Source organism: Enoplosus armatus, chromosome 20 (assembly GCF_043641665.1).
Source record: "Enoplosus armatus isolate fEnoArm2 chromosome 20, fEnoArm2.hap1, whole genome shotgun sequence".
Lineage (NCBI taxonomy): Eukaryota > Metazoa > Chordata > Actinopteri > Centrarchiformes > Enoplosidae > Enoplosus > Enoplosus armatus.
Genome location: NC_092199.1, coordinates 5586445 through 5612451, shown reverse-complemented (window position 1 = coordinate 5612451; position 26007 = coordinate 5586445). Strand labels below are relative to the sequence as shown.

Genomic DNA, 26007 nt, shown 5'->3' with positions numbered 1-26007 from the left:
AAATGATCCCTGTCAGTGTTTTACTATTTTAATGTGTATGTTTCATTTCACTGCTGTAGATGTTTAAGGTTGAGCTTATTTTAACTACTTCATATACTATTGGGTATTCTAATCTATGGCAATGCATCATATTCCATAAGATCATCATATGTTCGTAGCGTCACTGTCCTGCGAGAACCACAAATTTGGAGGAACATGGTTTTCACTGAACAGGAAGGGTATGAAACATTGTTGAAAGTCATAATTTATTCAAGTATTCAATTGGACTGTTGTCCAGCAGATGATGTTTAAACAGCTGGTGAGTTTCAACATTCAAAAAGGTTTCACTGCTTTGTGATACTGGTACATAATGTGTTGGCTGGGAAACCCCTTAACTCCTTAAATATAACTGTTACTTTAGGGAAGTTGTGGTGGAAGAAGTACTCACATTCTTTATTAAAATAAAAGTTTAAATACCACAATGTGGAAATACTCCACTGCATGTAAAAGTCCTGAATTCAGAATTTTACTAGTACAGACAAATTATCAGCAAAAAGTACGTAAAATATCAATACATCAAAATTGTACTTCACTGCTTGAATAAGAACAATTTGTACAAGTAAAAAGTTTGAGGTGCTTGTACTTTTCTTAAGTATTTCCATTTTCTGCTACTTTATGCTTGTAATGTTGTACTTTTTACTCCTTTACATTCATTTAATAACTTTGGTTACTGGTTACTTTGCAGAGATGAATAAATTAATAAAATATAATCAAAAAATTAATTATTATGTAACATTATCGGTTAAGGTAACATTTTATAGATCCTGGGGGAAATTCACAAGCTACCCAGCAGTATATAAAGTAATTCAAATGAGGCCCACTTTTACCAACTGCAACATTAAAGTGATTTACACATTAAATATATATAAATTAAGAATCATAATCCAATATTAATTTTGAATGCAGGACTTCTACTTGTAACAAAGTATTTCTACATTGTGGTATTGCTACTTTTAATATCATATTAAATATTACAAAAATGTTATAATTAATAATTATAAAAGTAATAATCTGATCAATCACTGCTGTGCAGTTTTTCAGAATATTTATTTTAATGGTATAGAATTATCTTACAAAGTAACCATCATCGACAGTCACATCTGATTAACATATATTTCTTTTTAACATGTTCAGGAAGCCCCGCTGAACGCAGGGCATCAAAAAATTGAGTAAAACTCTTATTGATCCTCTCCACGGAAATCTTTAGTAAAAGGCGAAAGATTTATACGATCTGAAGAGAATCAAGAGTGATCTGCCCACACACAGTAACTGAGACCGGGCTGATTGGCGACAATACTACTTTGAGTGCTGGTTTACTTTAAAATGTACTCATACAAAACTCTAAGCCACTGAATGTGCGAATAAAGAAACACGGAGAAATAAACTACTGTGGACACTTAACGTAAAAAACACGTTTATTAGCGTACGTTAGCCATTCATGATATAGCGCAAGGCATGGTGGGATTTTCCACTTCCGGTTTATTCAGAATTCAAAATGTACAGATAGGTCTCCGTTATTTTCATGAATTTAAAATAATATTTTCAACCCCAGAATCAAAAGCACGACTTCACTGTCTAATGCATTATTTCCTGCTGTGTTAGTATTCCCACTTACGAATAAAAGTTAGATTACGTTTGGAAAGGACCCGCCCCCACGATATCTATCGTTGGGGAATAGGGAGGTAAACGGTCGACTGACAATAAAGTACCGACATTCAGGTTCAAACCTTTGTTAAACATGGGGTTAACAGAGATGTGAATTTATCTTTGTGTTGCAAAGAAGAACCAGAATATTGAAAACATACCATGGTAAATGTTGAGGGGCAGAACATGCAGAAAGATGTATGTTAAAGTCTCATACTGTGTCCTTCTGTAAATAGATCTAAAGATCACAGAAACAAACGATATATTTCTACTCACACCAGAAACGTGCTTTATCAGGCGAGACAACGAACGTCACAGATATGCCATATTTACTCTGAACGTGAGACATTGGACATATCAACGTTTTACTAGGCTTTTTTTTTTTTTTTTTTTTTTTACATATCAGGAAGCCCCGTTGTACACAGGGCATCAAAAAATTGAGTATAACTCTTTTTGATCCTCTCCACGGAAATCTTTAGTAAAAGGCGAAAGATTTATACGATCTGAAGAGAAATCAGAGTAATCTAACTGTCATACTGAGAGAGGCCGGTCACTTCAGCGGGGACACGTACTTCACCACTGGTGTAATGTTGATGTCACTAAACAAAACAAAGAACAAACTCGTGTTGTGGACAAACACACCGGTGCTGATGAATGTAAACTGCTGCTCTGGTTAACTGTGATACAAAGATACTTTATAACTTCCTAAACGTCTCTGCTGTGATACTTGTAACGCAGCGCTTATCCTGCTTTCACGTTGCGACGCAAGGCATGCTGGGATTACGTTTTCGCTTCCGGGTTGTGTATTTATCACACACACGATCATGCCCACTACACCGTGTAGTGAAATTAGTTTTTGCCTGGCTCCAGAGAGCAACTAACAAATAGTACAAAATTAAACAATTTTACAAAGCTGTCTCCATTATGTTCGTGAATATAAAATAATATATTCAAACCCACAATAACCAGACAATTGAAAGACTACAATAAAACTTTTTATGGAAATGCTGGAGGCAGAACATGCATAAAGATCATTTAAGGAAATGCTTAACATTATTTAAACATGACTGTGTCTATGGCTGATATATTTATGGAAGCAGATGATCTGTTCTCTTTAGGAATTTGAGCTGAAAGTGTCACACAAAATAATGACGTTTCACGTATGTCACAAATACTTCCCAAAGACATTTTCTTAATTTTAAACATATCAGGAAGCCCCGCAGTGAAGCAGGGCATCAAAAAATTGAGTATAACTCTTATTGATCCTCTCCACGGAAATCTTTAGTAAAAGGCGAAAGATTTATACGATCTGAAGAGAAATCAGAGTAATCTAACTGTTACACTGTGAGAGGCCGGTCACTTCAGCGGGGACACGTTCTTCACCACTGGTGTAATGTTGATGTCACTAAACAAAACAGAGAAAAAACTCGTGTTGTGGACAAACACACCGGTGCTGATGAATGTAAACTGCTGCTCTGGTTAACTGTGATACAAAGATACTTTATAACTTCCTAAACGTCTCTGCTGTGATACTTGTAACGCAGCGCTTATCCTGCTTTCACGTTGCGACGCAAGGCATGCTGGGATTACGTTTTCGCTTCCGGGTTGTGTATTTATCACACACACGATCATGCCCACTACACCGTGTAGTGAAATTAGTTTTTGCCTGGCTCCAGAGAGCAACTAACAAATAGTACAAAATTATACAATTTTACAAAGCTGTCTCCATTATGTTCGTGAATATAAAATAATAAATTCAACCCCACAATCAAAAGCACGACAGCAGTACAATTGTCATTACTCCAGGCTGTGTTAGTATCCACACTTTCAAATAAATCTTATATTAAATTTCGGAAACACCCGCCGCTCACGCACACACAGCTATCTAATGTTGAAGAATACGGAGGCAAATGGGATACCTACAGTTAAGTACTGACATTCAGATAATCTTTTGTTAAATTGGGATTAACTGACATGTGAATTTATATCTATTAGAAAGGACAACCAGACTAAAGAACACCGAGTGGTAAATGCAGTGAGGCAGAACATGCAGAAAGACAATATATGGGAATACTTAACATTATCTAAACTATTATGTCTGTACAGATGACGTGTCGGTGGAATAATATCACAGAAGCAGACAATATGCTTTTTTTATGAATGTAAGCAAGTCTTACACTAAATAAAACCTTCCCAAATCTGAGCAGTTTCGTTTTTGTCTTTAACACATCAGGAAGCCCCGCTGTACGCAGAGCATCAAAAAATTGAGTAAAACTCTTATTGATCCTCTCCACGGAAATCTTTAGTAAAAGGCGAAAGATTTATACGATCTGAAGAGAAATCAGAGTAATCTAACTCTCATACTGAGAGAGGCCGGTCACTTCAGCGGGGACACGTACTTCACCACTGGTGTAATGTTGATGTCACTAAACAAAACAAAGAACAAACTCGTGTTGTGGACAAACACACCGGTGCTGATGAATGTAAACTGCTGCTCTGGTTAACTGTGATACAAAGATACTTTATAACTTCCTAAACGTCTCTGCTGTGATACTTGTAACGCAGCGCTTATCCTGCTTTCACGTTGCGACGCAAGGCATGCTGGGATTACGTTTTCGCTTCCGGGTTGTGTATTTATCACACACACGATCATGCCCACTACACCGTGTAGTGAAATTAGTTTTTGCCTGGCTCCAGAGAGCAACTAACAAATAGTACAAAATAATACAAATTTACACAGCTGTCTCCATTATGTTCGTGAATATAAAATAATATATTCAAACCCACAATAACCAGACAATTGAAAGACTACAATAAAACTTTTTATGGAAATGCTGGAGGCAGAACATGCATAAAGATCATTTAAGGAAATGTTTAACATTATTTAAACATGACAATGTGTCTATGGCTGATATATTTATGGAAGCAAATGATCTGTTGTCATTATTAATTTGAGCTGAAAGTGTCACACAAAATAATGACGTTTCACGGATATCACAAATACATAATAACAACATTTTCTTAATTTTTAACATATCAGGAAGCCCCGCAGTGAAGCAGGGCATCAAAAAATTGAGTATAACTCTTATTGATCCTCTCCACGGAAATCTTTAGTAAAAGGCGAAAGATTTATACGATCTGAAGAGAAATCAGAGTAATCTAACTGTCAGACTGTGAGAGGCCGGTCACTTCAGCGGGGACACGTACTTCACCACTGGTGTAATGTTGATGTCACTAAACAAAACAAAGAACAAACTCGGGTTGTTGACAAACATTGCGGTGCTGATGAATGTAAACTGCTGCTCTGATTAACTGTGATACTTTAAACGCAACATTTATCCCGCTTTCACGTCGTGACGCAAGGCACGCTGGGAGTTGACGACGTCATTTTCGTTTGATTTTCATTTTCTCATGTGTTCTCACGTTGTTTTCAAGTTTACAATTTAATCTCAATTTAAACGGAACAATTTACACACGGACTGCAATGCCACCGACGAAAGTTATTCATGTTGTTCGCACTAAGTTTAGTAACACGTTTAGTGTGATGGCCTTTGACTGCACAGAGCCCGTATATTTCATGCAGAACAGCGACTCCCTGTGGTAACAGAAACCACACAAAACTGTTGAACTTCTTCCTTTTGCATTTCCCAACAAAGTTTATCACGGAGTAAAATCAAACAAGACACAATAACAAGTAAAAAATAGTAGAGTATCACAGGTTCCCGTTGACAGTTAGGGTCCCGCTATGAAGGTAAGATACAACTGCTCCATGCAGAAATGCTATTTACTCCAAGAGGATCACAGAAAGACTAAGCTAAAAACAAGACGGGGAAACAGACGCTTTTGCAAGTGGCGTTACAACACAACTCAAGTAGTCCACTCGCCATCATTTTAAAAAATAAAAATATGCCCCAGAAACACAGTAACAGTCCAATTGAACCGAATTAAATATTTTCCCACAGGAAGACTTACCTATTAGAAGGTATGTATTCTTCATATTCTTTGCAACAGAGGTAAAATAAGGTCAGTAAAATCCACTTTCCAACGCAGGTCACTCTCAAGCGAGGTAGGAGATGTTACATTTAAGATTTTTAACCGTGTTCCTAAACTTTTTGATGTTTGTTTCTTGCGCTCCACGAAAAAATGCATCCTATAATCCGCCATGATGACAGTAACGTTAGCTAGCTGTCTCGTCTCTGCCCCCTGCTTGACCTTTAACCTACCTTAAAACTGGCTAAACGTAACCAACAAACGTAAAACTAGGTAAATTAAAACACCTATGTAAACTGAGAGGTTTAAATTTTGCGCTACTCATTTTTATTCATACATTTTGATTGCCCGGTGTCGTTAATCTCAGCAGGTGTTACACCGTATTCTGTAACCCGTCAGATTTTGTGACCTGTGACCTTTGAGGGTCTCCGTAAATTTCATATGTAACGCCACTGTAAATGTATTTGCCGTATCATAAACATTATTTATATGTATTGGCAAAGATTGTGTCCCCATAACATTTAGACAGGGTCACCAAATATTTTGGGCCTATATATTCAGATAGTAGATACGAAAGCAGTCACAAACGTTAGTGTACAGGTATGTCTGTAGAGCACTAATTTAGCTAGCTCCGATTTATTTTAGCATAAAGACTGGCAACAGGGGGAAAAAACTAGCATGGCTCAGACCTAAAGGTAACAAAATCCGCCTACTGGCACCTATAAAGCTCACTAATTAACATGGTATATCCTATTTGTTTAATCTTTACAAAAACTGAAGTGTAAAAACAACAATTCTCCGTTTTGTAGGGTTATGTGCCAGACTATTTGTTGGTAGGGGTCAGTTGCCAGGCAACCAGTGAGCTTTAGAGATGCTGGTAGGTGGATTTTTGGCCCTTTGGACAGAGCCAGGCTAGCTGTTTCCCCCTGCTTCCAGTCTTTATGCTAAGCTAAGCTACCCAGCTGCTATATGTAACTACCTTCTTATTTACCGTACATGTCAGTGGTATAAATCTTCTCATCTAACTCTCAGTAAGAAAGATAATAAGCATTTTTCCCAAAATGTTGAACTATTCATTTAACAGGAGGCTATACAGGTTCCCACCATCTTTTAATCTTTGTTGACTTCTGGCTGTGTGTTGTGTGCGCCCTATAAGCTAAATTTATCATTTAATGTTTAAGTTAATTATCACTCACAATTTAAAATTGCTCTGCATTGCAGATGAGTCCTGCCTCATCTGTTTACGGGTCTCTCAAGCACACTTTCAGCCACACACTAGGTTTAGAAATTAACAGATTTGTTGTAGCATTAATATCACATTGACATAAGATAATATGTCTTGTTTTGAGAAAATAAATAAGTAAACAAATAAGCAAAACAAACAAAAAGGTGGCATAAGTACTCCCCAAGAGAAAAAGAATAAATGTAGACCAATGCACAATAATGTATTACAATACAATATTTTGTTAATATAGAGCATACAAGTATTTTATTTTCTGTCCATTTATTTTTAGTCAAAATGTGTTTATACTCTCATATTTAGTATTTTTCTGAACAAGTGCTTTTACTCATTCCTGTGTCAAATATGTCACCCTCTGGCAGAATCATTATAGAGACAAAGTTCTTTGTAGTCACAGCTCTAATAAGTCAGCAGGTGGTGCTGTTTGTTTTAATCTGCTTTTCTAAATTTCGCTGTTGCTGATCATAAAGTTCAGAATCCAGCAGAGTTACTAATTTTGGGTTTCGATTTGGTGGTGAAAGATATCCATCAAGATACAGCAATAGTCAATTTAATGATGGATGATGGATGATCTTAGTTTTAGTAACTCAAAAGTTTTTTTTATCATTAAATGGACAGAACATCACAATGAAAGAAAGTTTTCTTGGGTCATTAAATGTAAAATTGATTACATATATTTTTTACCCATTTCATCTCCGCGGTTAAGTTTAGTTTCTTCTGTAAATATATCATGTCCCCCTTCAGATATCAGGTCTCATTTATTTAGATTTAGGTCTGACTACTTTCAAAACCAGGTAAAGATAAAACCAATCTCACTCTTCAATTATCCTCTAGAATTCAACAACAACACTAATATATTTGTTGTAAACCCCACGTTTTTTTAAAGCAACGACTACATGCAACCCATTGACACGTGTGATTTTCCCTTATTATAATGTTTAATTTAAATACTTAAAAACCTACAACTGTACAGTACAGGAACAATGAAAAAGAAAAGCCAACCACTCCTAATCAGATATCATTACAGACAACTGATAATCCTCTTCATCAGACTGTCAATCGTCACACAAACATGTTCAGCCCATGACTTTGTCAAGTAAAGATAGACATCATGACATAAATGGCTCCATAATACAGAGACATGCTTCTTGGCTTTGTACTATGTGTTGTGTGTGAGTAAACTCTCTGTAATGCACTTTAGTCCATGTTGACTTGACTGGTACGTGACAAAAGGCGAAATTAAACTGGTTTCAGTGGCCAGCAAACAATTTGAACTAACTAAAAAGTCTCTTGAAAATTCTCTCCAGAATGTCAGCATTACATTATTATAAAAATATGAGCAATTAAATGTTGTAGCTGGTACATTTAATTTGAACTAACTACAAAGTCTCTTACATTTTTGTCATGCCATAACATCAACTGCACCTCTTTTTAAATCCAGCTCAATCGATGTCACAATACAGATGAAACCTTTCCACCCTTTCAGTTTTGCCTTTGCTACATGACACTTTGTTGGCACCCTTTCATATACATATGCCACACATTTATATTAATGTTTGCGTCATTCCCAGAATGTTCAATACAAAAATGTATATAGAAAGTAATAAACATAAACTCCAAGTGCAATAAATGATCCCTAACATATGTTCCTATTACCATATTCTTACTTCAAAACTCACTAAATAAATAAATGAAGAATCACAAAAGTAATGTGTTAAAAGCAGTTCAGAATGGCTGCCATTTGTGACTAGCGATCTAGTCAGAGCTATGGAGTTCCTTCATGATCTTCTGCAGCTGATAATTATTAAACCCTGTATTTTCTTAAAAACCTAATATTTTTGTGCTAACATAGGACATCTGGCATATATCTGGTGTATGGTATATTTTGTTGGTAAGCAGTGGCATACTACTGCAGTTAGCTTACAAGCTAACATAGAATGAAGGGGCTTAACATGTCCTAGTGAACAGCAGGAATTTCATAAATGCTAACAATATTTGTATGTGGGCGTTTCAGTGTTCTTAATCTGTGCTGTTGGTTGATTGTCTGGGAGATAAATTCACAGATCATTTCTCACTAACTGCAAGAGCTAAGTTTGTGTAGTCTGCGTTAGCATTATCACTGCTGCTAGCTGCTATCATTACAGACAACTGATAATCCTCTTCATCAGACTGTCAATCGTCACACAAACATGTTCAGCCCACGACTTTGTCAAGTAAAGATAGACATCATGACATAAATGGCTCCATAATACAGAGACATGCTTCTTGGCTTTGTACTATGTGTTGTGTGTGAGTAAACTCTCTGTAATGCACTTTAGTCCATGTTGACTTGACTGGTACGTGACAAAAGGCGAAATTAAACTGGTTTCAGTGGCCAGCAAACAGTTGAATCATGATGACCTTTTGGCACATTTCATTTCACCACGTCTTTCTTCGTGCCCAATATTTTTGTCTTCCAGTGTTGAAACAAGTATTCAGATCCTTTATTTAAATATAAAGATATTACTTTACCAGCATATAAAATTTTACTTAAGTCAAAGTACAAAAGTATTGTTAGACAAAAAAGTACTCATTATGCAGCAGAATGTCAGCGTTACATTATCATAAAAATATGAGCAATTAAATGTTGTAGCTGGTACATTTAATTTGAACTAACTAAAAAGTCTCTTACATTTTTGTCATGCCATAACATCAACTGCACCTCTTTTTAAATCCAGCTCAATCGATGTCACAATACAGATGAAACCTTTCCACCCTTTCAGTTTTGCCTTTGCTACATGACACTTTGTTGGCACCCTTTCATATACATATGCCACACATTTATATTAATGTTTGCGTCATTCCCAGAATGTTCAATACAAAAATGTATATAGAAAGTAATAAACATAAACTCCAAGTGCAATAAATGATCCCTAACATATGTTCCTATTACCATATTCTTACTTCAAAACTCACTAAATAAATAAATGAAGAATCACAAAAGTAATGTGTTAAAAGCAGTTCAGAATGGCTGCCATTTGTGACTAGCGATCTAGTCAGAGCTATGGAGTTCCTTCATGATCTTCTGCAGCTGATAATTATTAAACCCTGTATTTTCTTATGAGTTAGAAAACCGAATATTTTTGTGTTAACATAGGACATCTGGCATATATCTGGTGTATGGTATATTTTGTTGGTAAGCAGTGGCATACTACTGCAGTTAGCTTACAAGCTAACATAGAATGAAGGGGCTTAACATGTCCTAGTGAACAGCAGGAATTTCATAAATGCTAACAATATTTGTATGTGGGCGTTTCAGTGTTCTTAATCTGTCTATCAGTGTTACTTCAGCTTTTCTGTCCCTGTTTCTGGGTCCAGTCTTTGATATAACTTCATTATTTTGCTGTCGTGTAGTTTTTTCCACACATTCTTCTCCAGTTTATAGTCGTGGTTTGCGTAGAAAACGACACGGGTTTTAATATTTTTCTCAACATAGTAGTTAGAGTATTTCATGTAATCCTCAGTCATGAATCCATATGCGTCCACCTGAAAATGACAAAAACAGAGAATCGAGATGATTGAGATTAACTCACCAAGAAAAGATTTGCTAAAAGAAAAGTTTCTTTTTTCTTGCCCAGAGTTAGATGAGAAGATCAATACTACTATCATATCCATCCGAAGCTCCAGCCAGCAGACGGTTAGCTTAGTTTAGCATAAAGACTGGAAACAGAGGTAAACAGCTAGCCTGGCTCTATCCAATGGTAACAAAATTTGCCAACCAAAACCTCTAAAGCTCACTAAATAACATGCTATATCTGAAAAACTGAAGCATAAAATCAACAATTTGTGGTTTTAAGAAATCACTACACCTGGCCAAGAAATAGTCCTGCACATAACCCCCAGTAAAACCACAAATTGCAGTTTTTACACTAAACAAACAAAATGTTAATTAGTGAGCTTTAGAGATGGTGGAAGGCAGCGGTTTCCTACTGTTTCAAGTCTTTATGCCAAGCTAGGCTAACCGCCAGCTGGCTCCAGCTATGTATTTAATGGATAGACATGAGAGTGGTATCGATTTTCTCATTTAACGCTCAGCAAGAAAGCAAAGACGTGCATTTCCCTGAATGTCAGACTGTTCTTTTAAGAATTGATAAACTATACCAATTTAGAGTTAAAGTCTGTATACATTATTGTATACTGCATACTTCATGTTTATAGAGGCGTGGATACCTATAGATGGCATTTGGACAAGTTTAAGTAATATTAACTTACAGTGTCACAGGTGTGCAGTGCCAGGAAGAGAGCGAATGCCCCATTGGTTGGTCTGACTATAGCCCAGTATGAAGCATTCAGATGAGGAGACTTTAAGAACCTGTGGGCAATGAACAATGTCAAAAACAAACTGCTTTATTAAAGGTAGTAAATGACCTGATAATTTCTATTGCTTTTGACATGGGATACCTTGTCATGTCTTTATTTTTGCTATTTGTACCATTTTTATCTGTTTTGTTCGGTTTAATTGTTTGTAATGTTATCAAACATTTGTACTTCATGTTATCGGTTATTTCATTTTATTCTGCTTTTAATCCTGTTTTGTCTCTGCATGAAAAGTGCTATACAAATAAAGTTATCATTATTGTTATAAACCATACAAAGTAAAAAAATTTAGGTAGGATTGTGAAAGGAGGTTGACCTGTTCCGCACGTATCTGAGGAAATCCTGGTGCAGGACATAGAAGCGGCTCTCATTGTACTGCCCGCCATAGTACGTCCGTGGCCTGAAGGTTAAAATACAAAAGTCAATAGATGTAATGAAACAATGACACGCTTGCCGTCCTGAGTCCTTTACATAGAAATCAGTCCACAGGCTCTTAAAGACAACCGAGAATGTTGGGGAAGGTCTCATTTTTTAAGTTACGCTACAACCCGTTCACACATTGGCAATAAAAAGCGATTAATACATGTAAAAAAACTCCACACAGTACCTTTAAAGGAGACAAATGACTTGTGAGATGAAATATAAAAGACAGGAACATTTAAAAGCCTTGTTAAAATTAATTTTGTGATTCAGTTTTGAATTTCAAGTAATAAATCGTAATTCAGACATTTTCACATTAGTTTTTTAAGATATCACTAAAATAATCAAGTATTATAGTTTCTTAAAAATGTATAAATTTCTTAATTTATTTTGATTTAACACAGAAAAAGTATAATTATTGTGGTGGCACATTCCAGACTCCATACAAGCAAGATGTTACATATCTTGAGAAACTGACAAAGGACTGGTCTTACAAAACTAAAATAATAAACCCTTGATGAGTAACTGGATATACTGTATGTGGGTTTTTGTGTGCATGTTACCTTCCACTGATAATATACAGAGAGTTGATATTCACCGTCTGTTGCGATATGGGCCAGCAGAGACCCTTTCTCCTTTGAGAAGACCTTCCAGCCAATTGTAATCCCTCATCCCCTCAGGAATCATCACATATTTTATACCCTGCCAAAAGGAAGAGGATGACAGATAAGTGTGTATGTGCGGGGTATAAACTATTATAAGGTTACACTCTTGTCATTCGAGGTTGAGTACCTCATCATTAGGGGCAGATGTGTATCCATACTTCTTGAGCAAATACACAGACGAAGTGATGGAGTGGGCCGTGTGAACGTACACCGATGTTCTGTTTCCTACGTCTTCCTCGTAACCTTTGACGACTGCACCGTTCATCCTGCCGCACAGACAAATCAAAGAGCGAGAGCAGCCTTCATAAATTCACACGTGGTTGAATTTTCAGTAGCTTAAAAACTAATTTATATGATCTGAATCAAGTTTATTGTGTGATCAAGCATACAGGGACTCTAACTGTGGTTGTCAGTGGCTGTCAGGTTACTTACATGCATAACAGATTATTATTACATGTTTAGGGCCGTAGCTCCCATCATCCTTGATATTTTTAGCCATGCCAATGGCTGTAAGGACAGCAAGGTTGGTCTGTTTGTCCACCACTTCAGTCTCCAGACTGAAATATCTCAACACCTATTGGATGGATTGCCATCAGATTTTGTACAGCCATTCATGGTACCAAGAGGATGAAGCTTACAGACTTTTTCCAATACTTTGGTTTATAACCAAATGTAGTCAGCCTCAGCTGTACTTGTTAATTAGCAAATGTTAGCATGCTAACAGGCTAAACCAAAATGGTGAACATAGTAAACATTATACCTGCTTCACATCAGCTTGGTAGAATTGCCATTGCGCGCTTGTTGCTAGCATTAGCATTGAGCTCAGAGCGCTGCTGTGCCTAAGTACAGCCTCACAGAGCCGCTAGCATAGCTCAGACTAGACTCATTAATTGTCTCTGGGAATTTGGAACTTTAGCAGTGTTGGGGGAGTTACATTCTACAATTAAAAAAAAAATCTAAAATCCGTGCTTGTTTTTGTTTTGTTGTGCTATATGGAAAAAGGAGTGCCTGGCAGCACAAAGAAAGCTGCAGTAAAAAAGAGACATACTCATCTCTTCATAATTGCTATGTGGAACTGGATGAACAGCTCCAGGTTGGTTGAACATCCAATGCAAAGCGCAAATGTCACAAACACCCGTGTGAACTCATTTACACCAGTGCCTTGAATGTGAGTGAATGGATTATTAGTCATCCACAACCATGTCTGCCAACAGAAACATTTCCTTGTCTTTGTCTTTAAAATGACTAATTTGTCACTGGAACACTGACTATGAATCTGACTTTGCTGGGTGCTCAACACTGATTGCTAAACAGAGTTTCTAAACCAAAGGAATATCTTCAAATAGCCAGGTTATCTGATCATACAATTAGTGATGCGCCGTTGTCAAGCTTTTGTCAAGCGTTGTCAAGTGTTGTCAAGATTCAGGCGGATACATTGGTCTCTAGTGGTTGGTTGGGGAAAATTTAATCCCCCTCCCCCCCGCTGAAATCGGTGAGAGTAGAGGCAATGTCAGACTGAAGATGGAAAGGGAGTGTAACAGTATTAAAGCAATTCTTTACCTTTGCACTTCTTTTTGCTGCTGCTTCCACTTGTATTGTGCTTCAAAGCCCCTTGAGGCAACTGTAATATTGGGGTATATAAATGAAATTGACTTGACTTGTCAAGCCAGAGTGCCAATTAATGAGTGCAACTGATGATTTCTTTTTGACTAATATAGCGTGCAGATTAAAAAAACATCTCAGCAGTGCATGTGGGCATAACAGCAACTCTCTGCTAACAAGTTCACCATAACTATTCTCTGTAAATATATAGCTTGAAGCACTGCCCCCAAATGTCCCAAAACCTAATGCAGGTTTAAAAGTCACATTAAACAACAATACAGAGAAATCCTAGTGAAGACTGGTATATTTCACCAACTTCCATGCTTAAAAATGTCCTTGGTTCTATTGGTCTCTATTTCAGTTGTTCAGCCTCTTCTGAAAAAATAATAACCTTGATCCATCCCTTCCCAAAAACTATGGGCCTATATCTAAGCTGCCTTTTATCTCAGAAATGTCAGACAAAGTTGAAAGCAGTCAAGTCAACACAGTAGTGAGCTGCACACAACATTTCCACCGAAACAGCTCTTCTCAGAGTCTCCAATGACATAATGATGTCTTCTGATGTAGGTGTATGCTCTGTTTTGTTGCTGTAGATCACAGGATCCTGACTGTAAGGCTTTGGCAGTGGGTGGGTGTCTCTGGACTGGTTCTCCTCCCATCTCTTGGATAGGAGTTTCTCTGTGTCGCTTGGTCCCTACATGTCTGAAACTGCTGCTCTTTCCTGTGGTGCGCCTCAGGGTTCTGTCCTTGGTACTATATTATCTGTTTTGAAAATGCTTCCTTTAGGTCATATTATATTATTAGCAAATTTAAAGGTATCTCATAATACTGTTACGCTGATGATATGCAGCTGTATGGTTTTTTAAGCCTGATGAGACTGACCGGCACAATTGTCTGACTGCCGTTAAGGACTTGATGGCTAACAACTTTTTACAGCTAAACGCAGATAAGAGGTCATTATCATTGCTCCAGATACCATAGCTTCTATTGGGTCCCTTTCTTCAGCAGTACAATCTAATCTTAGAAACCTAGGTGTTGTAGTTGATCAGGCTATACACTTTGATCAACATATCAAATCAGTGAGCAAAACCTGAGCTAGAGATGATCATTTACCCTTTTATATCACCCTGACCAGACTACTACTATTCCCTTTTCACCGGCAAGTCGTTCCTGGGCCGTTAACAGACCGTAACAGTTGTATTATTGTGACCTTGCTGTGTGAAAGGTGCTACACTAAATAAACTTTACTTACATTAAATATATCTCGGTTCAGCTGATATTAAAGGCTTCTGTAAAAAATATTTTTTACAGAAAATCGTTTAAACATCCTGGAGCTGCTTCCTTGTTGACTCTCAAACTCAACGCGGACATCCATGACTGATGCTCTTTGTGTTTTGTGAGTTGGTTTTAGCCCCAGCCCTAATCTCATGGAAATCAGCAAATAGTTTGAAATACACATTTGTTCTCCAGTGTTTTAAATAATTGATAAAAAGCAAAGCTAACAGTAGAAGAAGATGTGAGGCTTTGGACAGGTGTCAAAAACATTTTGATTTAAGATTTAATTGGCCAGTATACAGTTTATAGTTGGTATGTGCAGTTCATGCATGTGTACACAAATCATGTCCTCCACCATAGCTAAATATTGCCTTTGCAAATATAGGGATTACTAGTGCACATGACAGCTGTCACCTCAGTTAGATATTAAACAAAGACATTATAAAATGACACAGGGATATATGATATATTTAAAATCTCTGCCATGAATTACCTGTCAAATTGTTTTGAAGCCTTTGCCTAACAAACAAAATCAACAGGTTTGTTCTCTCCCTCTTTCTTACCGGAAAATGTAGTCGTGAGAATTGATCTCTTTCCCCATTTTAGAGCCATTGAGGATTCCTGCGGTGCCCACCACAGCACAGCGCACACACCCGCCACTGCCGGGCTTTGGAAGGAGTAGTGGCTCTTTTGGCTTTGGGATCAACTTCACTGAAGTCATCACATCTGCAAAGCCCCCAAAACCCCCCAAAACATTCAAAATGCACACACAAGATGCAACAGTTAACAACAGGTTAATTGTTGTGTGAGCAAAACTCACTGGCATATTGCCAATGGCTTGTTAAGTGTTTGCTTACAGGTGCTAGCAAATGTGTTTAACCTACAGAGAATTGGCAGCTGAATCTGCATCTCCCCTCGGCTTTACAGCACGTGTTTTACAAGTAAAAGTCCTGCATTCAAAATATTACTTAAGTCAAAGTAAAAGAGAAAAATTTACTTAAAATATCAAAAGTAAAAGTAGTTTCCATCCAAATTTAGCACTATTTTTTACAGAATTTCCAGAAAATTGCCAAAATGCAAATTAACATCCACTACCATGCGAATATTAGGAGGTGGTTCATTGAAATAAACACTTCTAAATCTCCCGTTGGGTGCCATTAAACCATTGCAGAAGAAGAGGGCGTAGTGAAATTACCTAAATTTCAAATGATGGAAAACATGACGCAAATACAGTCTCCTTAACGCCCCACACATTATTGATTTGTTGGCACACACACACAATGTTTTCACAGTGTGGGTGTGTACACTTAATCTCCCTCACCCTTCTGGTGGTTTAGTTGTACCTGTTGGGGCAACAGAGAAGTACAATATTTTCCTCCGAAATGTAGTGTAGTAGATGTATAAAGTAGTATAAAATATACTAATTTGTACTTGAGTATATGTACGTAGTTACTTTCCACTACTGTATTCAACACAGACCTTTCAGTCTGGAAGTTACAAGCCAAAGTGTCATGTTTTATGACTGAGCTCACGTTTATCGCGAAGCTGACATTTTAAACGGGCAGTAATTACATTTTTTGGCCGCATGGGTGGGGCAGAACAATATGTAAACACAGCATTAACATATTATCACCTCATAAAATTGTTATGGGAAAGTGTTAGCAAACATAAGCATTCATTTGAAGTCGTGTTTATGTCCACCTGATGAATGTTAGTCAAATATTCACTCGCCTTTTAGCTCTGTTTTGGTCTCCACCAACTCACCAGCTTGTGGCTAACTTTGTCTAACTTTGTCTCTCTTTTTGGTTTGGTGCTGGGTACAGTGGTTTTTTTAAGAGCTTTTTGTCCGGAAACAACATTGATGAGATCAGTAACACTGAACACAGTAAAGTTTTAATAAAGTAAAGGGCCATAAAACCAAAACAATGAGCTGAAAGGTGCTAAAATAAACACTCTGTAAAACTAAGGGGAACTACAGATTAAGGTGATAATTGTCTGCGGTTTCATCACTACGAGCGACCTCTTCCACACTGCACATAATTTTGTTAGAGCAGCTAAATTAAAATAGAATTTCTTATTATGATGACGTTGACAGACCTAGAACATTCTTAGCTTTCCCCATCATCATCATGTTTTGACGAACTGCTACCATAATAGTAATAATAATAATATCCATTACCCAGCAACCCCAAACAGCAATTGTGAAATACAGTCTTGGCACATTCGTCTCACACAGTGGCATACAAACACCTACCGTCATACTGGTAGTTCATAAAACCAAAAGGATTGTTAAAATGTGAAAGCCGGTTCCAGTCGCTCATGTTGATATTGTCTTTGTGCAGAAACAAACGTATGTTGGGAAGGAAAGCCTTCTTGAAGCTCTCATCCTCAGAGTTTCGCAATGACTGAGCACACGTCTGAGAAGGAGTGATAAAATATTCTATTATGAAATTGTCTTAACAGGAAACAAATCCCAAAACATGCCAAATGGAATTCCACCTTATTCATCTGGCAAAAACCCATTGTATCCAGCTGTAAAATCAAGTGATAGAGAAGTCAAACAGGTAGAGCAATGTCTGTCACTGATTGAAGCTAAAGGTGATGATTAAAAGGAAAAGCAAACATCACGTCCATGCTGGTCACACCAAAGACACACAACTGAACACGCAGACATCCGCCATGGTCACCCACTCCCACAAGTTGATATATTTACATTTTTTATGACGATCTGGTCAAAACTTGCTTACTGTCTGTCTGGGTGGGGCATCCTGGTTATAAACTTCCTCAAAATCCCACTGAGGAAGCTTCTTGTAGGATTTTCTGAAGAGGATGGGCATGGGAGTCTCAGCCACAGCGGCACTGATTTGTTCACTTTCTTGTTTTGTTTTTGTGGAATCAGACTTTTCTGCTTTATTATTTATCACAGCGGGCGGCAGAGTCTTGTTTCTTTGTTTATTCCATAATGTCATGTAACTCTCAACCAAACCTTCTTCATCTGTTTGTCTGTTATCGCCTGAGAAAGTGGTCCAGCTGAGTTGAAAATTTGACAAAAGAGCAATAGATGCAACAAAGAATTAGCAAAATACTCTTTAGTGATTTTAATAAATTTGCTGATATACATTTCTATGAAGAAAATAACTGATTTACCAGAACATATTACAGATTAAACAATTCGTACTGTTAAGTTCCACTATCCTTAATGTTTCTCTAAATAAAAATACAACTTACCTGATGCTTGTTGATACATATTCCCATGAAAAATTTAAAAGCACAATGGCAACTGAAATCACTAACAGCAAAGCAAAGTTCCTTGAGGTTTGGAGCGCCATCCCTGAGAACTGTAGGCTTTGCTGTTCAATTAAATACAGAGTGTGTGTTTGCCGTTTGCTCCCTCCTGGATTCTGTACCCAGGTGGAAACGCCACCAGAGGTACTTGACACCGTGTCACCACAGGTAACTGGGCAGGGCTACTGTGCAGTTTACTGACACAGGGATACACAACAATATGGGAACCTCACTCTCTCTTACACACACACCTTCTCACATGGGCCATGATGTGTTGTATTACACAACAGTGGGGAAACAACTTTACAGGATTTGTACCGGTTATAGACATTCCTTTCAGTCCTTATTTGCATTGTTAACTAGAAAGACCTGCTTTCCTGCTGTGAAAGAGCTGGCGTCTTTGCTTTAGTCGTCAGTGGAAACAACACAGTTAAATGGACAAAGTAAAACACGAATGGAAGTGGCTTTTGAATGGACTGTGCAGCCGCGTTGAATACTGTGAACAACTTTATTGATTGAAGTATTTGGTGCACTGGAGTAGTCGTTCATTAGCGTTCACAATTTAAAGAGCGTTGTCAGAGAGGACTCTCAGATTGAGTAGAGTCTGAGCTGCTCCTCCATGTCTCCCTCAGACAGCTCCCCAAATGTCTCCCTGTTGTCTTCCAGCAGCTGGAAGATGGCGGCCAGCTGCTCACGTTGCACCCTGGGAAGACAAATATCAAATTATTTGCAAATGATAAACTACAAAAGGTACATATCATCCGATTCAATATACAGGGATGAATGAGGTAAGTACATATATAATACAATAGGGAATTTAAAAGGAATAGTTTGACATTTTGGTAAATACACTTATTCGCTTAGTTTAGCATAAAGACTGGAAACGGGGAAACAGCTAGCCTGGCTCTGTCCAACAGTCAGTCCATCTTCCAGCACCTCTAAAGCTCAGTGATTTATGAGTTATATCTTGTCTGTTTAATCTGTTCAAAAACCGTGAAGTGAAAACGTATTATTTCTACTTCGTGCCTCTGAGCAGTTGCCAGGCAACTAGCAGAAACTCCAGGAAATTACTGGTCAAAGCCAAGAAAGAGTTTGAATAATTAAAAAACCTGTTTCCAGTCTTTGTGCTAAACTAAGCTAACCGGCTCATAATTAACAGACAGACATGAGAGTGGTTTCAATCATCTCATCTAACTCTCCGCCAGAAAGCAAATAAGCGTATTTCTCAAAACGTCAAACTATTCCTTTAAATATGGATGGAAGAGCACAGTACAGCGTTTACCTAATGAAGGTCTCAGGACCAAAAAGTAAAAAAATAAGTAAAAAATAAAGTGAGAACAAGTGATCGAGAGTCTGAAGGAGTTTTTGATCACCTGTCAGGACTTTCTGGTGTGCAAGAACTCAGTCATGTTTAGAGGAGCAGCTTAGAAAAACTTTGTTTTCTTTGCACAAATCACCAGCAACACTGTCACACAACTACTAAAAGACAAAGGACACACAAGAGGAACTAACATTGACAGAGATTTTGACACCTGTGCAAAAAGAACACAGACATACCATACCAATAAATGCTGGTAAATGAGTAGCAGCATGTGAAAGATCACTGAATACAAAGAAAACAGGTCCTCTATCAGTGCTGCTACTTTAAAATCGTCTGACGTAAGTCTCACCCCAACTGTCTACCCTCCTGACGGCAATTATCATATACCAGAAAGCATAGACCTCCAGTTTTTTCTCACACCCTCTCTATTAATAGTTTTAGAGGCGGACTGCCTTGACAGCACAGGTCCCAGTGTTGCGTTACACTGACTCCTCCTTGTGGCAGATCAGACTAGAGAGTCCTCAGAGGATTAACTAACACTCTCCTGTCAGAGGTGACGACTGGAGGCACAATCGACACTTGCTGAGAGTCACACATCTAATGTGGAATAATAGGGACAGCAGGAGGTGGGCGTGCGGGATCAGGTATGCAGCAATGCACAGTTACATCAGTCGCTTCATGGCCACTTGGGGATTAAGAGCTGATGAGGCCAAAATCACTGCTGAGGTCTGAGAAAAAACAGCATTGGAGTAGTTTTCACACAATGGCCAGAAATTGACTCCCCTGAGATAAACGGGTGAGAATAACTCATACTTTACCTCCTCCTTTTTCAGGCTTACAGACAGTTAAAGTCTGTGTTGGAGTGTATCCTGCAATGATAAGAGCAGGGTATGTATATGCATTACAGTAAAAAAAAAACCCAAAAAAACCTGTCTGTCCTGTGGTTCCTGTTTTTCCCCAGCAGCCACCGAACACTTTGAGTGGTTTCTTTAAGTCTCGTGTCGTTCATCCTTCAGCTAATGCCTGGCAGGGACTCAATGTCGCCTTACTCAGTCTAGCCTAAAGAGGACGGGTGATACAGCAGCTAAACGTGGGAGTCTCCGAGTGAAATGCCAACAACACACAAACACGTGAAGACAGCATAGGGGAGATTAGAGGGAGGAAGACGAGGACAGAAGGCAGGGCAGCTACGTGGAAACAAGGGAACTTCATTTAAGTATCGTGAGAATCATGGTTTAGAGTATTTTGGGAGAACAGAGCGGGATATCGAGCAGATTGGGGAACCCAGTAACCACGAGTAAAGGTGTCCAACTCTGGGACTATATTCAGAAATACTTTATTGATCCCCGGGGGGAAATTGTACAGTACCGGTCCTCCCATTCAAGAGTAAAATTATTGTATAAATATTGTGACATATTTGGGTACCACCTTTTTCACAAGGCACCTTTTATAAAGCTGTAATTAATGGTCAATACATCATTTATTCATTAATGCTTTTTTGATCAGTTATAAGACTTTAAGAAAAACTTGCCAGGTTGTGAGAAATCCTCCTCAAGCATGATACTTTGATGTCTTTAATATAGGAAGGCCCCTCAAATGGACTGTCCAACCATTCGAGGGGTCTTGATGGCTTATACACCCTTTATAAAGGGCGCCTTATTAGAAATTGGCACCCATATTTGTAGTGTTCACTGACCTCTGCTCCTCCTTCAACTCCTCTGTGGACATCATCATCTGCAAGTGGTGGGATCGTGCCTTTCCAGGGACGTACTTCAAGGAACTGTTTTCATTTGACTCCACTTCATCTGATGAAACAGAACAAACGTTACATTGGAAATGTACGCCAAACCTTTATTTTGAAAAAAACAAATATACATATATATATAATAATAATAATATATATTATTTAAATTATTTAACTCACAACTTTTTCAAAGTGGGTAAAAGTGCTCACCGTTGATCCCTGGGCTCTCTGTGGCTCCTTCAGTCTGGGGGTGAGAGAAAGCACACTTTAGGAGCTCCTTATCAGAGAGCCCAATGAATGACCTGCGGCCCCTCCCTGACGAGGCCTCGGATGACCAGTCTACCTCTAAGCTCATAGATGTGGAGGAGTGCTCAACTGGTGTTGCCAGTTCTTCAGTGTGAAGGTGGGGATGTGCCTCCTCCTGTCAGAGAATTAAGGGGTCAGGTGATGGGCATCAAAACCATAATTCTTTTCACAGGTTTTCCCCAAAAACTTGAGCAATTAATGTATATTTTCTTTTAATATCTATGTGTATGTCCTTGCAGGCAGGTCCAAATTAGAAACTGATATTAGCTCCAAACAAATCAATTTATCTCCTTGTGTTACCTGTAATGCCTCAGCTCTTCTGGATGCGGATCTGGCCTACACTTGGCGCAGGTGTCAGTGATGGAAAAGACAAGGTTATCGTTTCATACTTTGCTCCCTCAGGTGCTGATTTGACCTCTCTCTCCCTGTCATGTTTAGTCCAACTTGATGACCCTCAATAGGCCGACATCCAGATATCCTCAATGAGCATTTAAGAGGCTAAAAACAGCCCGGGGAGGGTCGTGACAGCTACCTGAGTCATGTGTGGAGGCAGCTTATCCTGCAAGTTTTCTATTAGTCTTAGGTGCACTTTTCAAAATAAGAGTAAAGCCATGTTGCTTCTCTCTATGTATTGGTACCAATTAAGACTGAAAGAAGACAGGTATTTCACAGGGAAATCTTATACTTTTTACTGCACTACATTTATTTGACAGCAACAGTTTGCAAACTAAACATGCAGAGAGAGCTAACGATTATTGTCATTATGAATTAATCTGCTGATTATTTTCTTGAATAATCAAATAATCTTTTGTCAACAAAATAAGTGAAAAAAGTTCACGTCCAATTCTTCTTCTCGACTTATTTTCTCTTGATCGACTCATCAGTTAATCAACTAATTGTTGCAGCTATAAACATACAAAACATATGAAAGCTTATGAAATACAACAGATTAAACTACCCAACAGTCTATAAAGCAGCTACAATATTAAAATGCTGCTTACATGTTAATGCATCAGTAATAATAATCCAATAATATGACACACATGATAAAATATCAGGGACTTCTAGTATACTTTTGAGCAATACAGAACTTTAACTAATAATTGAGTATTTTATTGAGGTGTTGCTACTTTTGCGTAAGGATGTAAATACTTATTCCACCCATGCGTTGAGGTAAAGGTACTTCACTTGAGTATTTTCATATTTTCGTTTCACGTTCAGGTTTTCCATTGACTTTTTAAACCTTCTCCTTTTAATCTTGATACTTGTTTACATTACCCTGCAGTCAAATCAAAAGTTGTATTTTTCCATTATAGCATTGCAGCTTTTATTAAAAGGATTTGAGTGCTTCTTCCACCTCTGACTGTGCATGTAAACAGTATCTGAGTGAAGGGAAGAGTGAGTACAACAGATTAAGGGAGATTTCCGTAATAAAATACAAAACAAACAACTAGAGCTCTCCCAGTGTACACTGTAGGATTGCACTGTACTCACTGAAAGCACTGATTTCACTACATCCCAGTGATCATGTGAGCTCCCGCTGATCTCACACCAGTCCTCCTCCTCCTTCTTCTTCTTCTTGTCCGGTACATGTCCGTTCTGTTTCGGCCCTGTTTGCTCTAATCCCCCGGTTGAAGCGTCTCCTCTCTGTCCGAAATACCACCGCGCGTTTGCAAAGTCGGCTGCGGGCGAAGAGCCGTTAAGTAGCGATGTTGCGACCACAATGGCGAGAAGCGTGAAGATGACAGCCGATAACATAAAAGTTAGATCCATGTTTGGTGTCGGGCCTGCTGCTGTGACTCCTCCGTCTTTTACCGTCTGTTCACCTGCATTCACTCACACATGTCCATCCCGCTGCTTGGAGTAATCCTCAGCAAACATCAGCGCTAACGAGCAGCATTTACGGGATATGCTACAATCTCCTCTCCTACCAGGACGTCACATCCTCCGGTTCCGCCCCCCCCCCTCCTTCCCCGTGCGTGTGTGCGCGAGTACCCCGGCGTTATGTCCCCAGTCGGCCGGACAGATCAGGTGTGGCTGGCACGGCGCGCTGCAACGTGCTCGGCTCTCTGCTCTTTTACCGTTAATCCCATCAGCGGTGGGTGTACCGCACAGACCGGGAGATTAAAACGGGTTGTGACAGGACTCGTGTTCTGTAGCTGCAGGATGATAAAGTCAAGAAGGGTTTAAAAACAGAAGAGGTGCTCACACCTGAAGACGCACCTTCCCGTCAGTCTGCAGCGGGGATTTAATGAGGACGGTAAACAACGAGGAGCAAGAAAACTGGATGCAGAGTCCAGTTAGTCTGAAGCAGTGGTGGAGGAAGTACTTAAGTTAAAGTAGCAGTACTACAGTGTAAAAATACTCGGGTTCAAGCTAAAGTCTTGCATTCAAATTTAAGTAAAAGGACCAAAAGTAAAAGTACTCAGTATGCAGAATGTCCCATTTCAGAATCATATATATTACATTACTGAATTATAATTAGCAGTGGTGCAAAGTAACAAGTACATTTACTCAAGATATCCAGCAGTATATAAAATACACAATATTAGCCACACCTTTACCAGCTGCAACATTATCTTTTACTTAAGTAAAATTAGCAGTACTGCAGTGTAAAATTACTGCTACAAGCAAAAGTCTTGCTTAAGTAAAAGTACAAAATAATTAGCATCACAATATACTGAAAGTTATAGTACTGCAGATGCAGAATCATATATATTATATTGCTATATTATAATCATTGATGCATGCATGTGTTCATCACTTTAATGTTGCAGCTGGTGAAGGTGGAGTTATTTTTAATTACATTATATACTGCTGGGTATCTTAACCTATGGTAATATATCATGTTCTATTAGTTGATTTATATTGTGTATTAGTATTCTGAATCTGCAAAGTAACAAAAGTTATCAAATAACTGTGGTGAAGTTTAAAAAAAGTACATTAGCCTCCAAAATGTAGTAGAGCAGAAGAAAAAAGCAATACTCAAATAAATTACTAAGTACTGTAAAGTACAGTGCTTGAGTAAATGTACTTAGTTACTTTCCACCACTGGGCCAAAGTAATATGGTCAATATCATATTAATGACAAATTTGAGGTCGTTTTTTTTACTTCACTGCTTATTTGATAACTTTAGTTACTTTACAAACTAAGATTTTTTATCACAAAAACAAATGAAAATGAATATAATCTGATATGATAATGCAAACAGTACATCAGTCACAGGGGAACTATTTTTTCTGCATTGAGTGCTCTTACTTACTAATTTAAGTACATTTTCCTGATTATACTTTCAATAAAGCATGTGACAAATAGGCAAACGCCATCTGCTGATGATCATGTGATATGATAGAAAGATCCAGGACAGCTACTAAAGGGAACTTGAGGTGAGATTGTTTTCTCAACAATTCCAACTTTAAAACCCAGTGTATTTAATTGAACCAGTCTGAATTCAATTTGTTTTTAAATGCACACCATCTCATTTCTTCTTTCAGAAGTTACAGCTTTAACTGCGGGACACAAGACGTCTCCTCCATGCTCAGTCTTTGTGCACTGGAGGCTTCAAGTTCCCTCGTCGCTCTCATGTTGAGCTGCGTACTGGACCAGGATTTGCTTCGAAAGTAGTTGTGATGTTACAAAATCCTGCTCATACAGACACGTCTTAAACTGAGATTTAAGGTGAGCAGAGAAACTTTCCCTGTTCAGCAGATGAATGTGAAAACACACTTCCAGTGTCAAACTGAACTGAAGTCCTATATAAATGTTACATTAGTTTACTTGAAGGTAACAAGATATACAATGCAGAGAAGTGGTGGTGGAACCGATATGGGCCAACAGCTCATTTTTGCCCTAAGTGGGTTAATCTGACCATAGATATAATATAAAGCCTACAGTGAGAGGATTGTATTACACCGTCGCAGACAATCTTGCAAACCAATGAACAGAACAACGTTGAATAAAGATTTTTTTTAAATCTAAGTGATAAAGAACTTTTAGTTATCAGGTGTTCAACTCACTGGATTGGCCAACAACTGATATTCTCACCTGGTTCTTTTATCTATTATCGACTGTCCTGAAAATGTACCATTGCAAAAAAGATCCATATGATCCATCCCTAAA

The 26007-nt window shown here is 38.2% G+C and overlaps 1 protein-coding gene and 5 non-coding genes across 6 annotated transcripts; all 6 read right to left on the bottom strand.

Moving 5' to 3' along the window:
- Positions 1–1175: 1175 nt before the first annotated feature.
- Positions 1176–1290, bottom strand: LOC139303891 (U5 spliceosomal RNA). The gene has a single exon (XR_011599013.1). It is a non-coding gene; the product is annotated as a U5 spliceosomal RNA (small nuclear RNA).
- Positions 1291–2091: 801 nt separating this feature from the next.
- LOC139303876 (U5 spliceosomal RNA) lies at positions 2092–2206 on the bottom strand. The gene has a single exon (XR_011598997.1). It is a non-coding gene; the product is annotated as a U5 spliceosomal RNA (small nuclear RNA).
- Positions 2207–2896: 690 nt separating this feature from the next.
- On the bottom strand, positions 2897–3012 carry LOC139303878 (U5 spliceosomal RNA). The gene has a single exon (XR_011598999.1). It is a non-coding gene; the product is annotated as a U5 spliceosomal RNA (small nuclear RNA).
- Positions 3013–3918: 906 nt separating this feature from the next.
- LOC139303880 (U5 spliceosomal RNA) lies at positions 3919–4033 on the bottom strand. The gene has a single exon (XR_011599002.1). It is a non-coding gene; the product is annotated as a U5 spliceosomal RNA (small nuclear RNA).
- Positions 4034–4725: 692 nt separating this feature from the next.
- LOC139303877 (U5 spliceosomal RNA) lies at positions 4726–4841 on the bottom strand. Its single transcript, XR_011598998.1, has one exon. It is a non-coding gene; the product is annotated as a U5 spliceosomal RNA (small nuclear RNA).
- A 4578-nt stretch (positions 4842–9419) lies between these two features.
- st6galnac1.1 (ST6 (alpha-N-acetyl-neuraminyl-2,3-beta-galactosyl-1,3)-N-acetylgalactosaminide alpha-2,6-sialyltransferase 1, tandem duplicate 1) lies at positions 9420–23521 on the bottom strand. The gene is made up of 13 exons (XM_070926859.1): positions 23382–23521; positions 21792–21825; positions 21534–21642; positions 20656–20706; positions 18460–19219; positions 17979–18261; positions 17486–17648; positions 15795–15957; positions 12482–12620; positions 12288–12391; positions 11586–11669; positions 11165–11264; positions 9420–10438 (listed from the first exon to the last, which is right to left on the bottom strand). The coding sequence occupies exons 5-13, from the start codon at positions 18558–18560 to the stop codon at positions 10235–10237; spliced, it is 1341 nt and encodes a 446-aa protein (XP_070782960.1). The 5' UTR covers positions 18561–19219; positions 20656–20706; positions 21534–21642; positions 21792–21825; positions 23382–23521; the 3' UTR covers positions 9420–10234.
- Positions 23522–26007: the final 2486 nt, after the last annotated feature.